This window comes from Trachypithecus francoisi, unplaced genomic scaffold (assembly GCF_009764315.1).
Source record: "Trachypithecus francoisi isolate TF-2019V2 unplaced genomic scaffold, Tfra_2.0 Lachesis_group19, whole genome shotgun sequence".
Taxonomy (NCBI): Eukaryota; Metazoa; Chordata; class Mammalia; order Primates; family Cercopithecidae; genus Trachypithecus; species Trachypithecus francoisi.
The window spans coordinates 32,365,230-32,381,614 of NW_022681464.1; the positions used below are offsets into that span (position 1 = coordinate 32,365,230).

At 46.1% G+C, this 16,385-nt stretch overlaps 2 protein-coding genes across 5 annotated transcripts in view; both read left to right on the top strand.

Moving 5' to 3' along the window:
* Nucleotides 1-6,892, top strand: part of ANKRD29 (ankyrin repeat domain 29) — a 78,073-nt gene extending 71,181 nt beyond the window's left edge. The window contains exon 10 of the mRNA XM_033178129.1: nucleotides 6,527-6,892. Coding sequence (XP_033034020.1) covers nucleotides 6,527-6,571 — 45 coding nt within the window. The 3' untranslated portion in view covers nucleotides 6,572-6,892. The remainder of the gene's footprint in view (nucleotides 1-6,526) is intronic.
* A 434-nt stretch (nucleotides 6,893-7,326) lies between these two features.
* NPC1 (NPC intracellular cholesterol transporter 1) overlaps nucleotides 7,327-16,385 on the top strand; it is a 61,100-nt gene continuing 52,041 nt past the window's right edge. For all 4 annotated transcript variants that reach the window (XM_033178117.1, XM_033178115.1, XM_033178116.1 and 1 more), the window contains exon 1: nucleotides 7,327-7,982. In XM_033178117.1, coding sequence (XP_033034008.1) covers nucleotides 7,926-7,982 — 57 coding nt within the window. In that variant the 5' untranslated portion in view covers nucleotides 7,327-7,925. The remainder of the gene's footprint in view (nucleotides 7,983-16,385) is intronic.

The following is a 16,385-nucleotide window of genomic DNA, read 5'->3' on the forward strand; positions in this document are numbered from 1 at the left end:
TGTGTCAGCTTTGTCTCTGTCAACAGAAAAAATTCCTTCCCCTATTTTTGGTTCTTCTTCCCTCCCTCACTAGGATTGAATCCTCCAATCTTTAATGAGTGAAATGCTGTTGTTATTCCTACATTTCGAGTTTTAAGAATAGTGTTACAGAGAAAGTCTTCAGTTTACAGGAGTTGGACTCTCCATTTTAGGATAGATTTGATCAAAAACCACCCCAGACAAAGGAAACTATGTCCTGTGACCAAATTCTGCAGGGAAGGCAACGCCAGTTTGAAACCCTGACTGCTAAACCGCAAGTCATTCCCGTCTGGTAGCATCCTAGCTGAGTGGAAGTTACACCACAACCCATGACTGGATTAATCACCAACTCAAACATCCTCACTGGGATGAATAACATTTTACCAGAATTCTGAGCAACAATGCCCCATTTCCGAGTCGGTCATAACCATTGACACTAAAGTCATGAGTTGTAGCTGTAAGTTATTTTAAATGAAGATGTCTATAAAATTTGGCTTGCGTAAGTACGGAGTTTAAAAAGTCTATCACAGAACCCAAAGTAATTGAGTGTGTATATTGAACATATGATACGTACAAGAGTGTTCACAGCACCTTTATTTGTAACAGCCCAAACTGGAAGAAGAAACAACCCAGATGTCTGCCATGATATGTTTAAGCCATGGAATACCACACAGTAATTCTTTTAAAAGATGCTACCACCACAAGTAATGTGAATAAGCCCCACACATAGTGTTCAGTGAAAGAAACCAGACGCAGAGGAGTATGATTCCCTTTATATGAAGTTCAAGGACAGGCAAAACCAACTTACAGTGAGAGAAATCTGAAGAGTGGTTGCCTCCTGGATAAAGGAGGGGTGATGATATTGACTGGGAAGGGGGCACAAAGGAGCCTTCTGAAGTGCTAAAGTTTCCATATCCTTCCTCTGGGTGTTGGCTACATGGATGTTGTGGTTGCCAGCCTCCAAGATGGCCCCAGTGCTCCCCTCCTCTTGCCCCTGTCTAGTCCCTTTCCCACACTGCATCAGGACTGGTCTGCATGCCCAGTATTACATGGCAGAAGTGATGGCCTATCACTTTTGAGGCTAACTCAAAACAGACATTATGGCTCTGCCTTGCTCTCAATCCCTTTTGGATCACTCCTTCTAGAGGAAGCCAGCTGCCAAGTCCTGAGGACACTCAGCAGCCTGCGGAGAGAAAGGAGGAACTGAGGCCTCCTTCCCACAACATCTTTTTTTTTTTTTTTTTTTTTTTGAGACAGAGTCTTGCTCAGTCACCCAGTCTGGAGTGCAGTGGCATGATCTCAGCTCACTGAAACCTCTGCCTCCTGGGTTCAAGCAATTCACCTGCCTCAGCCTCCCGAGTAGCTGAGATTACAGGCATGTGCAACCATGTCCGACTAATTTTTGTATTCTTAGTGGAGACAGAGTTTCACCATGTTGGCCAGGCTGGTCTCGAACTCCTGACCTCAAGTGATCCACCAACCTTGGCCTCCCAAAGTGCTGGGATTACAGGTGTGAGCCACTGAGTACAGCCTCCCACAGCATCTTCAACAGCAGATCCTCCAGCCCCAGTCAAGCCTTCAGATGATGGTAGCCTGGGCCAACTTCTTGACCATAACATCAGGAGAGACCCTGAGCCAGAACCACCTAGAACCACCCAAATCCCTGACTGGCAGAAACTGGGATAAAATAAATGTTTGTTCATTTAATATACTGTTTTGGGGTAGTTTGTTATTCAGTAATAGACAACTAATAAAAGTGTTTAATACATAAAAGAAACTTGGCTGGGCGCAGTGGCTCATTCCTGTAACCCCAGATCTTTGGGAGGCTGAGGCAGGTGGATCACTTGAGTCCAGGAGTTTGAGACCACCCTGGGAAACATGGCGAAACCCCGTCTTTACTAAAAATACACAAATTAGCCAGGCATGGTGGAGTGCACCTGTAATCCCAGCTACTTGGGATGCTGAAGCACAAGAATTGCTTGAATCTGGGAGGCAGAGTTTACAGTGAGCCAAGATCACGCCACTGTACTTTACCCTGGGTGACAGAGTGAGACTCAGTCACAAAAAAAAAAGTAGAAAACTCATCAAGCTGTACATGTAAGTTCTGTACACCTCATACATGAATATTATATCTTAATTAAAAGGAAAAGCCTATTAACAAAAAGAGTTCTCAAAAATGCTCAACCTGAACCTCCTTAGGGGGATGGCAGAAGCATTAACTAAAGCTCTCCTATATTTCACCAAAATGTATTGGCAATTCGTAGCCTGCTGGAGGAAGGGAGGTGTGAGCTGTTCCCTGTGTTCAACTGGACAGCCTCCCACTCTCTATAGGTGCTTCTTTTAGAGCCAGCTCCACTGCTGGTCCTGGAGGTTTTTTGGGGAAGGCAATCAGAAAAATTTACAATGTCCTTGACTACTACAGGGAATAGGTCTACGATACCGGCTGCAAAAACAGGATCAACTTATTAGGCACAGTAGACACAGTGATACTTTTACTGTCCCATGAAAATGTTTTAATTTTAATTTCTTTTGAAATCAGAAGAAAAATAAAAACATTGTAATAATGAGCATATCATAATGAATTCAGCCAGGGTTATATGTGTCATTACATCAATGCAATTGGAAACTCTAATTAAAAATTTTTTTTTTTGAAGGAAAAAGGGGTCTTCAGAGGCAAAGGTGCCATGCAGCCCTGAGTAAAAGGAGGGGTGCTAGGGACTGAATTATGCTCCCCCAAATTTCTCGTGCTGAAGCCCTAACCCCCCAAGGTGACTGTATTTGAAGATAAGGCTTTTAGGAGGTAATTAAGGTTAAATAAAGTCATAAGGGAGGGGCATTAATTCAATAGGATTGTTGGAAGAAGAGGAAGAGAAAGAGAAATCTTTCTCCCTGAAAGCACACACTTGAAGGCAACACCATTTGGGGACACAGGGAGAAGGCATTGTCTGCAAGCCAGGAAGAGAGCCCTCACCAGGAACCAAATAAGCTCCCCATGCTGATCTTGAACTCTCTAACCTCTAGAACTGTAACAGATAAATTCCTATCGTTTAAGTCACATCAGTCTTTGGTATTTTGTGCAATGGCCTCAGACGTCACTAAATGACATTGATTACATTCTATTACCCCAAAACCCTAGTTCTATCTTCATTTTCTGTTATTGAACTTTAGGCTTCAGGCTGGGAACTAGGCAAGCTTGCAGTTTGTTAGGTAGGTAGGCATTCTTTTTTTCCTCTGCCTATTTGAAGCACTACCTACTTTGACAGTTGCAGATCAGCAGCAGAAAAACAATTTTAAAAAGCTTTTTTTTTTAATTTTAGAAGAAATCAAAGTTTGTTGTTTTTTTTTTTTGTAATAAAATTTTATTGGCTTGGCACAGTGGTTCATACCTATTATCCCAGCACTTTGGAGGCTGAGGCAGGAGGATCACTTCAGCCAGGGAGGTCAAGGCTGCAGTGAGCTGTGGTCATGCCACTAGATTACAACCTGGGTGACAGAGTGAGACTCTGTCTCAAAAGAAAAAAGCACAGAAAAAGAAATAAAATTACTTACAAATGTGTGAAAAGATTCTTAATCTCACATAATTAAAGAAATATAAATCAAAGCATCCCAATTTTTTATTTTTTATTTTTTATTTTTTTTTAGATGGAGTCTTTCTCTGTCACCCAGGCTGGAGTGCAATGGCGTGATCTCAGCCACTGCAACCTCCACCTCCTGGGTTCAAACAATTCTCCTGCCTCAGCCTCCTGAGTAGCTGGGATTACAGGTGTGTGCTACCACGCCCAGCTAATTTTTTTTTTTTTTTTTTTTTTTAGACCTCGCCTCGCTCTGTAGCCAGACTACAGTGCAGTGGGGCGATCTCAGCTCACTGCAACCTCCAACTCCCTGGTTCAAACGATTATCTCGCCTCAGCCTCCTGACTAGCTGGGATTACAGGCATGCACCACCACGCCTGGCTAATTTTTGTATTTTTAGTAGACGGGTTTCACCATGTTGGCTAGGATGGTCTCGATCTCTCATGATCCACCCGCCTCAGCCTCCCAAAGTACTGAGATTACAGGCATGAGCCACCATGCCCGGCCTAATTTCTCGTTGCCCAGACTGGAGTGCAATGGCGCAATCTCGGCTCCCTGCAACCTCCACCTCCCAGGTTCAAGAGATTATCCTGCCTCAGCCTCCTGAATAGCTGGAATTACAAGCATCCACCACCATGCCTGGCTAATTTTTTCTATTTTTAGTAGAGATGGTGTTTCACCATGTTGGCCAGGCTGGTCTTGAACTCCTGACCTCAGGTGATCCACCTGCCTCAGCCTCCCAGAGTGCTGGAATTACAGGCATGAACCACTGCGCCCGGCCAATTTTTGTATCTTTAATTGAGATGGAGTTTCAACATGTTGGCCAGGCTGGTCTCGAACTCCTGACCTCAGGTGATCCACCCGCCTCGGCTTCCCAAACTGCTGAAATTATAGGTGTGAGCCACTGTGCCCGGCCCCAATATTTTTTAAAATAAGAAACAAAATAAATAAAATCACAGATTCCATTTAGGCACTTCCATACATTGCTGGCTGCAATTTCTTTGTAGGGCAATTTGACAACAATCAAAACTTAAATGCGCATTTCCTTTGATCCAACAATATAAAAGTACTTCCAACAGTTCTATTTGTACATGATTGCAAAGATTTAGATCCAAGAATGGGCCAGGAGTGGTGGCTCATGCTTGTAATCCCAGCACTTTAGGAGGCTGAGGCAGGCGGATTGCTTGAGCCCAGCAGTTCAAGACCAGTCTGGGCAACATGGCAAAAACCTGTCTACAAAAAATACAAAAATTAGCCAGGAGTGGTGGTGCACAGATGGGAGGACCGCTTGAGACCAGGAGGTAGAGGCTGCAGCGAGCCATGATCACACCACTGCAGTCCAGACTTGGGGACAGAGTGAGACTCTGTCTCAGAAAAAAAAATAATTTTTTAAAAAAGATACAAGGATGTTCATTGCATCATTTCCAATAACAAGTGACAAACTAAATGCCCAAGAAGAGATTAAATAAGTTAACGTAGCGGATCAAGAAGTATTTCCAGCCTTCCCCTACCATCTGCCAGTTACAGGTAATTCAGTCTTGGGTCAACTTTCTCCTTTTCCTCTATAAGGGAAATGTTCAAGGGTTTAGACTTTGGTGATGCAGCATGATTGGGAAAGCAGAGGGCACAGAAAGATGCCAGGCTTTGTGGTCTCCAGGCAAGCTCAGGAATGTGACAAAGTATACGGAAACGGAAAGGGGGGCTGGGAGCAGTGGCTCACGCCTGTAATCCCAGCGCTTCGAGTCTGAGGCTGGTGGATTGCTTGAGGCCAAAAGTTCAAGTTTCACCTGGTCAACATGGTGAAACCCCATCTCTAATGAAATCCAAAAAAATTAGCTGGGCGTGGTATCACACATCTGCAATCCCAGCTACTCGGGAAGCTGAGGCATGAGAATCGCTGGAGCGTGGGATATGGAGGTTGCAGTGAGCTGAGATCATGTCACCGCACTCCAGCCTGGGCGACAGAGCAAGACTCTGTCTCAAAAAAAAAAAAAAAAGAAAAGTAAATTTATCATGTATTGCTGGGACCACACAAACCCTTCATATGTACCAGGAATGCAAGTAGAGGAATTGAGTTATTTTGAAATATTTGTTGGTTGCTGATTTATATTTCATTGATTTACACGCTGCTCTGAGTATGGCTTCAGAAGTGTTACATATGCATAATAAAATCCTTTACAGCTATTAAAATGAGTGAGGTAGGAAAGCATACTGCTAAAAGTAAAGAAGCCAGATGAGAACTGTGTACTGTATATTCCTACTTGTTTAAAAAGTTTATCTATTGTATTCACATATGTATGTATTCCACCACATAGAAGTCTTCTGGAAGCTATTTCTGCACATTTATAAAGATGTACATGTCTAATAATTTCATTTTTCCCTGTTTTCTACTTTATTGCTCTGAGGTCAACATTGAATAGTCCTTATGAAGATGGTATTTAATATTCTTTCAACAAACAAAAAAGTCTCCAGATCTCAACCACTGGAGCTCAGAAAACAATACCCCAAAGTAGGAGGCTTTGGCATGCTAAGTACTTTGAACTAAAGGAGACTGGAAGGTCTCAGAAGCAGCCTCAGAAACAAAGTCTACCCATGACCTTCTCCTGCCCTCCTGTCTCCAGCCCGCTTGCACCCCGAAGTAAGTCACAGGAACCAGAATTCTTCTTCCCCAAGCAGGGTTATGGAAACTTAGAACCTTCAAAGTAATTCATAAACTTGGAAATAATTACTCTTTTTCTTCTCTCTTTCTCTGTCTCTCTTTCTTTGAGACAGGGTCTTGTTCTATCACCCAGGCTGGAGTGCAGCAGCATGATCATAGCTCACCATAGCCTCCTGGGCTCAAGCAATCCTCCTGCCTCAGCCTCCCTAGTAGTTGAGACTACAGGTGTGTGCCACCAAGCCCAACTAACTTTAAATTTTTTTTTTTTTTTTAATAGAGGGAGTCTTGCTACATTGCCCGGGCTGAGAATTTACATTTCTAATAAATTCCAAGGAGATGCTCCTCTGCTGGTCTAGGGATGGCCGTTTGAAGCTCCCTGCATGAAGGCATACACGCGACTTGATCCTCAGTGGGGGCACCAGGAGCTGGAGCCTGGGGAGTGGGAAGCGACAGCACACAACTGAATGAGGACCACGAGGTTATCGTGGAGGACCTAGGCTGAAGGTCCTGAAGAAATCTCCATAGTTTCACTGCCAGGCCAGCCAGGTGGACATCTCAGGGATGAGGAGGTGAGGAGGCAAGACAGAAAGTGAAACAGCACTTTATAGAGTAGGGATGGGAAGGTCATCTGTATCATGGGACTCCTTGGTGCGGGGTTGGGTCATTGCTCCAGATGAAGGTTTAGTCTTTTTATTGTAAATTTGCTTCCACTGTTGGGAAAGACATCTTTACCTCCATTTTCTTAACTTCAAAATGGAAATGACAGATGCTTTTGAGTGGTCTGAATACTTGAAATTTGAGGGAAAATGTTGCCAGAAACACATACAACTGGAGTTAAAGATAAATACATATATTAAATGCATGGCTCAAAAATGACAATGCGTCTTCTTTATCTGCCTTCAAGGAGAACTTAAAATAGACCTTGGTCCCCACCTCTGGTTTTCCTCGCGCCCACGGGCTTACGCAGCGCGGCTGGGCCAGCAGGTGGCGCGGCTCCCGCACTTTTTTTTCCCGGGACTGACCGCAGGGCCGCCGCCCACTGCGCGGTCCGCCCCCCGCCCGCCGCGCTCGCGGATCATCACAAGGTCAGGCCACAGCGCGTCACCGCCCCTGGCTCTGCTAGAAAGCGCCAGGGCCAAGATTCCTTTCGGGTGACTGGGTTGGGAGGAGAAGTCGCTCATCGTAATTGTCGGAGCCGAAATAAACAGAGACTCCGCGGCCGGGCGGGACCTTACCCGGAAGTCGCCCAGAACAGCTCTACCCTTCGCTGAAACCTCGTCCGCCCCCTCCAACCCAGAGACAAAAAGGGGAAACATCACGGCCAGAAACTGTTTGCACAGCTATACAGATAACTCTCTTGGGCCCAGCCAGACTCCATAAGTCCCGCGCCTGGCCCCCGAGGATTGCAAGGGCTGAGGAGAAGGGCAAAGCAGGGAACCTTGAAGCGAGGGCGCGGGGGCCCTGGCCCCGCCCCAGTCCTGGCCAGGGAGCGCCGGCAACGGCACCTCCCAGAAGGGGCGGAGCCGACGACGCCTTCTTCCTTCCTGACCTGCGCGCGCAGCCTGCTGCTGGCGTCCGCGCCTGCTCCTGCTCCTCCGCTCTTCTTGCGCGGGGTGCTGAAACAGCCCGGGGAAGTAGAGCGGCCGCCGGTGTCCGCAGCCTCGCGCGGCCACAGCATGAGCGCTCGCGGCCTGGCCCTTGGCCTCCTCCTGCTGCTACTGTGTCCGGCGCAGGTGAGCGGTCGCCGGCCACCGGGACGCCCTGTGGGGAGGTGGCGGGGCCGAGAGCCGGCGAGGGCGACGGGCCCAGCGGCGGCTCAGGCCCGGGTCCTGGGGAAGTTGGTCTAGCTCAGAGGTCTCTCCCTTGTCCTGTTTCTGTCTCCGGCCGTGCTGTCTTTCCTGTGGTCTGGAAGAAGATGGCAGTGGGGGCTGGTTGACCTGTTGTGAGCCTGTTCCATCTGTGGTCACCTGATTTCTCTGTGTAGGACGTGGCACCAGAAGAAGGGAGGAAAGTGGGTAGGTAGAGTGGGCTAGGGACACTACTTGTTTTTTTAAAAATTCTGCTACATGCGCACGAACTCCAAAATTTAGGAGCTCTAACCACTTTTTTTCTCTTTTCATCACCTGAGGATGGAGGTGGAAGCAGAGGTAGAGAAGAGACACAAACTTCCTCAAGCACCCAGTGAAACTGCCTTGAGTACTTGACATAAGTCAGCTTGGTCTTCTAAAGAGGGCAGGTTACTTTTCATCAACTCCTGTTTACACCTCAGGACACTGAGGCTCACAGGACGGTATTGAATTTCCCCTTGTCACTATTAGCCAGCGACAGGGTGGGGCCTAACTCGGTGTCCTGCTGACTCCTTCGGGGGCTGGGGGGGGCCTTCTGCTTCGTTTAATAGCTTTGGGAAAGAGCACCTCACTATTTGTGTGTCTTGTAGTTTCCTCTTTTGAAACTGGAGGGGGGCAGTGTCACGCTGCGGCTCTCCTTAAACCAAATCAGGATGAGAGTGCCTCCGGGGAATTGTGTCCTTGTGCATGTTAACGCCCCTCACAGAGGTGTGGCATCAATAGGTAGTAGTGAATCGGGAGAGGGAGTTCCGTGGACTAGGAAAAAACTCTCCTTCGACTTCTATTTAGTTCTCAGAAGGGAATAGGTGATGTTGATCCAGTGTTGGGCTAAGAGCTTTTTTTTTATTTTTTATTTTTGTGACGGAGTTTCGCTTTTGTTGCCGAGGCTGGAGTGCAGTGGCGCCATCTCGACTCACTGCAACCTCCGCCTCCCAGGTTCAAGCAATTCTCCTGCTTCAGCCTCCCGAGTAGCTGGGATTACAGGCATGCACCACCACGTCCGGCTGATTTTTGTATTTTTAGTAGAGATGGGGGTTTCTCCTTGTTGAGGCTGGTCTCGAACTCCTGACCTCAGGTGATCCGCCCGCCTCAGCCTCCCAAAGTTCTGGGATTACAGGCATGAGCCACTGCGCCCTGGGGGTGAAACCCTGTCTTAAAAACATTTTGTTTTTCTTTTAATTGTTGAGGTTGAGGCTGCTGTGAGCTGTGATCACACCGGTGTACTCCAGCCTGGGTAACAGAGCAAGACTCTGTCTCAAAACAAAAAAAAAATAAAAGAGAGAGAGAAATAAATAATAGCAATTGTGTGCCTTAGAGAAAATATAGCTATTCTGTTTCCCTGGAGTTTTTTTAAATGTTTTTTTTTAAATTTATTTATTTTAGAGACAGGTTCTTGCTCTGTTGCCCAGGCGTGGGGGCAGTGTTGCCATCATAGCTCACTGCAGCCTTGAACTCCTGGCCTCAAGCAGTCCTTCCACCTTGGCCTCCCAAAGCACTGGGATTATTGTGAGCACCACTCCTGGCGCCACCTAGAGTTTTAGATCAGGACCTTAAATTGGCAAGATTCCTTTTTTTTTGGAGACAGAGTCTCTGTTGCCCAGGCTGGAGTGTAGTGGCACAATCTCAGCTCACTGCAACCTCTGCCTCCTGGATTCAAGCAATTCTGGTGAATCCTGAGTAGCTAGGATTACAGGTGCCCACCACCACGCCCAGCTAATTTTTGTATTTTCCGTAGAGATGGGGTTCTGCCATGTTGGCCAGGCTGGTCTCGAAATCCTGACCTAGCGATCTGCCCGCCTCGTGTGGTGATTACAGGTGTGAGCTACCTTGCCCAGCCAGGCTTCACATTATTAAGTAGCTTTCTCTCTCAAATATTTTTTATATCTCAAGTATCCAAGGCTGATGGCCAATGAGGGCTTCTTCTGTGACATTTGGGATAGGTCAGAGGTTTGTTGTAAGTCTCTTGCAAAAATGCCTGGCAGCCTTTTCAAGGTCTGTAAACCTCAACTGGAAATAATCCTATTATTATTTTAGAAATTCCTCGTGTCTAAAAGCTTTCAGTGCACCTGAACAGTTTGGGGTGGAGCCTTGAAGCCAAACAGATTGGGAGAGAGTGTCTGCTTTTAGAATTCACACCAATGATAGCAGCTCATCTAGCTTCAGTCTGAGCGCTAGTAGAGTTCTATCATGCAATTATAGACTAGTTGTCCTGCGTAAGGTCTGAAATACATGTTGGGGGGATTGTTGCTTTTTCTTAATGTTCAGTATGTACAGATGATGAAATAACATTACTAAACTGCCTTGTTTTTAAATCCTGTAGTCATTCAAAAAAAGTATGCAGTTTTGAGACATAGCGTTTATTTCTCCTGGCTGTAATTTTGATAAGCTTTATCTTGAGGGACTTGGAACATAGAGAAGCCTGGGTAGAAATTAAGCATTAAAATGGCTTTTCCTAAGAAGACTGGGAGTGGTTGAGAACAACCATCTGAAATTGGAATGACAATGGGAAATCTTTCCCCATCTTTCCTACTCCTTGACTGATGCTGTGATCAGAAATTTTACTAACATAAGTAATCAAGGGGAAAATGAGATTTTTTTTTTTTTTTTTTTTCGAGCCAGTGGGCAGAGGGAAAAGGACTTGCTGAATAGGCCTTTGTATTCCTTCAGTGTTTGTTATATTACCCAGAACAAAGAATCACTCTGGTCATGAAGACAGTGTGCTCTCTCTTTCCTGGGTAACCCTCACTCTCCACTCCTAAAAGGGATGCAGTATTCTAAGCATGGCAAATTACCTACAGCGGAAGCCTGGATCAGTCGTCTCTGATCTCGGGTGCCTCTTTCTGCCCTTTGACCTCCAGCTCTGTGAAGGGCATCAGCTCTCCAGTCAAATTGAACTGCTTGCTAGCAAAATCCTGCTGTCTTCATTATCTACGTTTCACATGCTACATTATCTATGACATTCTTGTCCTGTTCCCCTAACTAGAATCCCTTCCCTCTGAAGTTCTGGACCTTTGTTTAAACTGCTGCAGCAGCATTGGCTGCCTCGTTAAAAGACTTTGGTGTGGGTCTCGACTCTTCTCTGTTCCCGAGAGTGATCTTGGGTAAGCCAGTTATCCTCTGGAGCCTCAGTTTCCTCCTCTGTAAAATTGGATTAACTATGCCAGCTATGCTTGTGAAAGACAAATATTTTCTAATTGAACTACCAAATTGCAGGCTTCTTAAGAACAATAACTATTGCTCTCCAGTATCATCTACAAATGTGGCCAGGACACTTGAGTTGGGACTCTTTTTTTTTTTTTTTTGAAATGGGGTCTTGCACTGTCACCCAGGCTGAAGTGCAGTGGTGTGATTGTGGCTCACTGCAGCATCGACCCTGGGCTGGAGCTATCCTTCTACCTCAGCCTCCCAAGTAGCTGGGACTGCAGGTGCACGCCACCATGCCCACCTACTTTTTAAATTTTTTGTAGACACAGGGTCTTGCTATGTTGCCCAAGGTGGTCTTGAATTCCTGGGCTGGAGATCCTCCTACCTTGGCCTCCCAAAGTACTGAGATTACAAGCATGAGCCACCATGCTGGCCCGGGAATCTTCTTTTTTTTCCGAGACCAGGTCTTACTCTGGTTGCCCAGGCTGGAGCGCAGTGGCATAATCTCAGCTCACTGCAGCCTTGACCACCTGAGCTCAGGTGATTCTCCCACATCAGCCTCCCGAGTAGCTGGGACTATAAGTGTGCGCCATCATGCCCAGCTAATTTTTTGTATTTTTAGTAGAGAAGGGGTTTTGTCAGGTTGCCCAGGCTGGTCTTGAACTCCTGAGCTCAAGTGATACCATCTGCCTCAGCTTCCCAAAATGCTGGGATTACAGGTGTGAGCCATCATGCCTGGCCCAGTGGGACTCTTCAATCATAAGATATTTGGGCCTTGAAATGGATTTTTGGGGAGAGACTTAGAAACTAGTGGCAATCAAAATTGGGTTTGCAGTTGGTTTCTAGGTGATGGCAATGATCAGCCGCAGCCAGCCAGGTTTTTCTTCATCTGGACTATGCTTCTCACTTTCAATTTTTTGGAATATTTGCTTTGGCAACAAAACTTTTTAAAAACCAACTCTCTCTGGTGCAGATGTTCTGTTGGAGGATTTGAGAGGAGCTTTAAAACTAACTTCTTGTTACTGTTCTTGCTTAGGTCACAAGAGGAACTCAAAATAATTTCATAAATATGAATTGGCTGCCCTCGACACAACAAAGGACAAGATCAAAAGAACCCATGAAAAAAATCAGTCTAGGCTGGTCCTTAGGTAGTGCGTTATCAATTGATCAAAGTCAGTTACAGATTGAACTCCTTGTTCTACTCTTTCCCCCTTCTCACTACTGCACTTGACTAGTCCAAAACAATAAGTAAATAGTAAAGAAGAAAAGGCCATCTGTACACTGTAAAGTGCTGTGTAAATGTTCGTAATTACTATCGCTGTCTTCATAGTTGATGGGGGGAAGGCTGGATACATAAAAAAATGGTAATACAGTAAGAAGGGCTCAGGTAAGAATGAAGATAAAGTGTTAATGGAGGGTCCGTTTTTGAGCTGAGCTTTGGAGGACAAATGAATGTATCAGGTGGAGAAGACGAAAACAGAGAAAATAGCCGGGAGAGGTGCCTAATGGTTGCCCAAAACTATTGAACTGTTCACTTGAAAAGGATGGATTTTATGGTATGTAAATTACATCAGTAAAGCTCTTAAAAAAATTTGCAGGGTGCTGTATACTAGATTACATAAGACTAGAGACAAAAGCGACCCAAATTTTGCATAGTACTCCATTGCTGTCACATCCGATCTTGTTTTATCCTCACAGAGCCCCTTTAAGGAGGCTGTAATGCTGTTTTTCCTGTTTTTTTTTTTTTTTTTTTTTTTTTTTTTGAGACAGAGTCTCGCTCTGTGGCCCAGGCTGAAGTACAGTGGCTGGATCTCAGCTCACTGCAAGCTCCACCTCCAGGGTTTACGCCATTCTCCTGCCTCAGCCTCCCGAGTAGCTGGGACTACAGGTGCCCGCCACCTTGCCCGGCTAGTTTTTTGTATTTTTTAGTAGAGACGGGGTTTCACCGTGTTTGCCAGGATGGTCTCGATCTCCTGACCTCGTGATCCGCCCGTCTCGGCCTCCCAAAGTGCTGGGATTAGAGGCTTGAACCACCGCACCCGGCCTGTTTTTCCTGTTTTATAGATGCAGACATCAAGGGTCAAATTTGTCCCAAGGCCACGTAGCTAGTAGATGGCAGATTGGGTGTTTGAACTGCCATCTTCTGACTTCTGTGCCCTAGTTTTTTGAAATTCAAGGCTAGATTATTGGTGTTTAGCAAGCTTAATTGAATGGGTGTTCAGCAGATATTCCACTTGTTTAGTAGAGCAGTCTGATTCAAGGCCTGGTTCCATCCCCAGTGTGGCTCTTCTAGTAGTCTGTAATAGATCAGGAATGGGTTTAGCCTGCCGGCCTGACCTGTGGTTCAGTCACCACACTGAACATTCCATAAGGAAAAAACTGCAGACAGTGTATACCGGCACCCACTTTCATAGTTTTGTTTTAGTTTTGTGGCTCCTAAATGTCTAAGACTAGTAATATGACCTTGGGTGAGTCACATAAAAAACCAGAAGCCAAAGGGGTTATCTGTAGAACGAAGAGTTGGACTAGCTGAGCACACTTAACGCTCAAAATATTTGACTTAAACACCCACATGCAGGCAGGCCTGGTGCACACACAAATTATCCTTTGTTATGTAGATTTGTTCGTGCCAGGTTGGCTATAAAACACTTGCAGAGATTTCCGTCAATAGAAGTCAGACCAGCCCAGCAGCCTCCACCCTAAATGTCCTGCCATATTTGTTTGGTCTGCCTCCCTGACTCCAAAGAAATAGCAGGCAGCTTAATCTCAACAGGATTCTCCATGCCACTCCCTCCACTCTAGCCTGTGTTGTCCTGTCTGGCCAGGCCAGCCTCTGCTCTCTGGAGAAGCAATGAGGTAAGGAAGTTAACCAGCAAGCCCCTCTCCTCCATCCCCTCGCTGGAGCTTGAGCTGGGTATCGCTCCATGTTTTGCCATTAGCTTTACCCATCCAGGACAGGGGCACAAATGTTGGTGCCAAGCCCTGCACTCTCAGCTCTGGTAGATGGGCAAGTCCTACCCTGGGGTTGAGGACTGTCAGTGGTACTAAGTGAGTCATTACTTGACAACTGCCTAGAGAGATACTTTAAAAGATAGGAAATGGTAGGCATTATTTCTACAAGTGATCAAGTTTACATGGAAGGAGCACTTGTATAGGATCATCGTGGATGGGACAGTTCATCTCCAGTGCATTCTCCAATTCTGAGGAGACATCACTGCACAAACTGTGCTAGAGTTTAAATGGTACAGAAGCTGGGTGTGGGGGAGGCAGGAGGACAAGGTGGATGGGTGGAGAATGCTTAACTTGGTGTTCGAAATCATGTTACTTATGAGCCATGCGACCGCAGAGTATCTTTGAACCTGCTTCACTTACCTGTAAAATTCTGCCGTGCTACTGCATAGAGTATCTGAGAAAATGAGGCATGCAGTTGATGTTCAGTAAGTATTTTTGTTTTATTTATTTATTTTACCACCATGCCTAGAGAACAGTAGATGTTCAGTAAGTATTTGAATATGTTAGTTAATGCTTTAGGATTTCCTGAAGGCAGCAGAATAGAATTCTCACTGAGTTCAGAGCTTTTCTGTATGATAATGTGTGCTTGTGGAGCTCCTGAATGGGGTCCAGTTTAGCAGTTGCCAAAGTTGCTGACATATAACACAAGGGCATTTTTTTTTTTTTTTTTTGACACGGAGTCTCTGTTGCCCAGGCTGGAGTGCAGTGGCGCAATCTCAGCTCACTGCAAGCTCCACCTCCCGGGTTCACGCCGTTCTCATGCCTCAGCCTCCTGAGTAGCTGGGACTACAGGCACCGGCCACCACACCCAGCTTAATTTTTGTATTTTTAGTAGAGACGGGGTTTCACCGTGTTAGGCAGGATGGTCTCGATCTCTTGACCTTGTGATCCACCCGCCTCGGCCTCCCAGAGTGCTGGGATTACAGGCGTGAACCACCGCCCCCGGCCTAGAAGGGACATTTTTTAACCTTTCCTGAACTGTTCCTATCATTGTTGAAAGAAGCTTCCATATGCAGTCATTTTCATAATAATTAAACTCTAGAGCATGTTGTGAAATACCCATATGATCTAACCTTTAAAAATAGAAACTCTGTAGCTGTGTAACTACAAAATTCTGGGTAGAAGCCAAAACAATCAGCACTTCTTATTTCTGAATTTAGATAATCCAGTTGTACTCCCTCAGCTTATGGTGAGTTTTGACGTGTTCTGCATCCATGAACACCAGATGTGATACGGTAGGGAATTTCAAAGGAAGGATTACACACCTAGGCTCTGCCCTCTAGGATTTTACCGTCTTACAAGGGAGTTGAGACAAAAGCAAGAAAATAACTCTTGCAACTTCTCCCAACATCACAACTTTGCAATTCTTATAAATTTTGCTTGATCCTAGGGCATGACCAAGGCAGAGGCAAGCAGGTCCTACTTCATGTGGGAGAGAGGGAAGGAAGGGTTGGCGATTAGAGTGATAGGTTTGGAATACTGTAGAAAGGAGAGTGGGTAGAGCCGGAGTGAGGTGTCTGGAGCTTGTCGCACAGGCAGTGGGAAGGGTGGGTTGTAGGTTTCTGAGCACCAGAAAACTTTGAGCGCTGTTCTGGAAGAGGCAAGCGGCAGGCATCTGTGCACAGGAGACACTGCCGGGTCCAGGTTGAGAGCAGAAGGCTGCACGAGGGAGCCTCCCTGGGAGTGAGCCGTAGGTTCACTATGGGACACGCGGTGGGTTCGAAAGGTGCCTGAGGTTTTCATTTGAAACTCTGTTGAAGAGGAAATACAAATAGAGGAAAGATTGGTTTCCTCTTAAGCACTGAGGCTGTCGGGCAGCTGGTGGAAAGTGCTGCTGGAGAGAAGCTGGAGATCACTGAAGCTGAGAGAGGGGTTTATGGATATAATTAGAGCAGTGTTTATAGGGAAGTGCAGGTGAAGGGACCGAGAGAGAGGTGAGGTTACAAACACAGAAGAGAGATGGAGATGTGGAGGCCCCTGAGGTGGAGCAGCTGCAGAGGCAGGCCTGGGGGCCAGGAAGCTGGCTCTCCACTTTCAGCTGTTGGTGAGAAGGGAGTGACGGCCGAGCTTCTCCCATCATGCAGCTGTTGAGTGGGTGCACAGTGCTCATGCTCTTGCACACAGTGGGGTTTT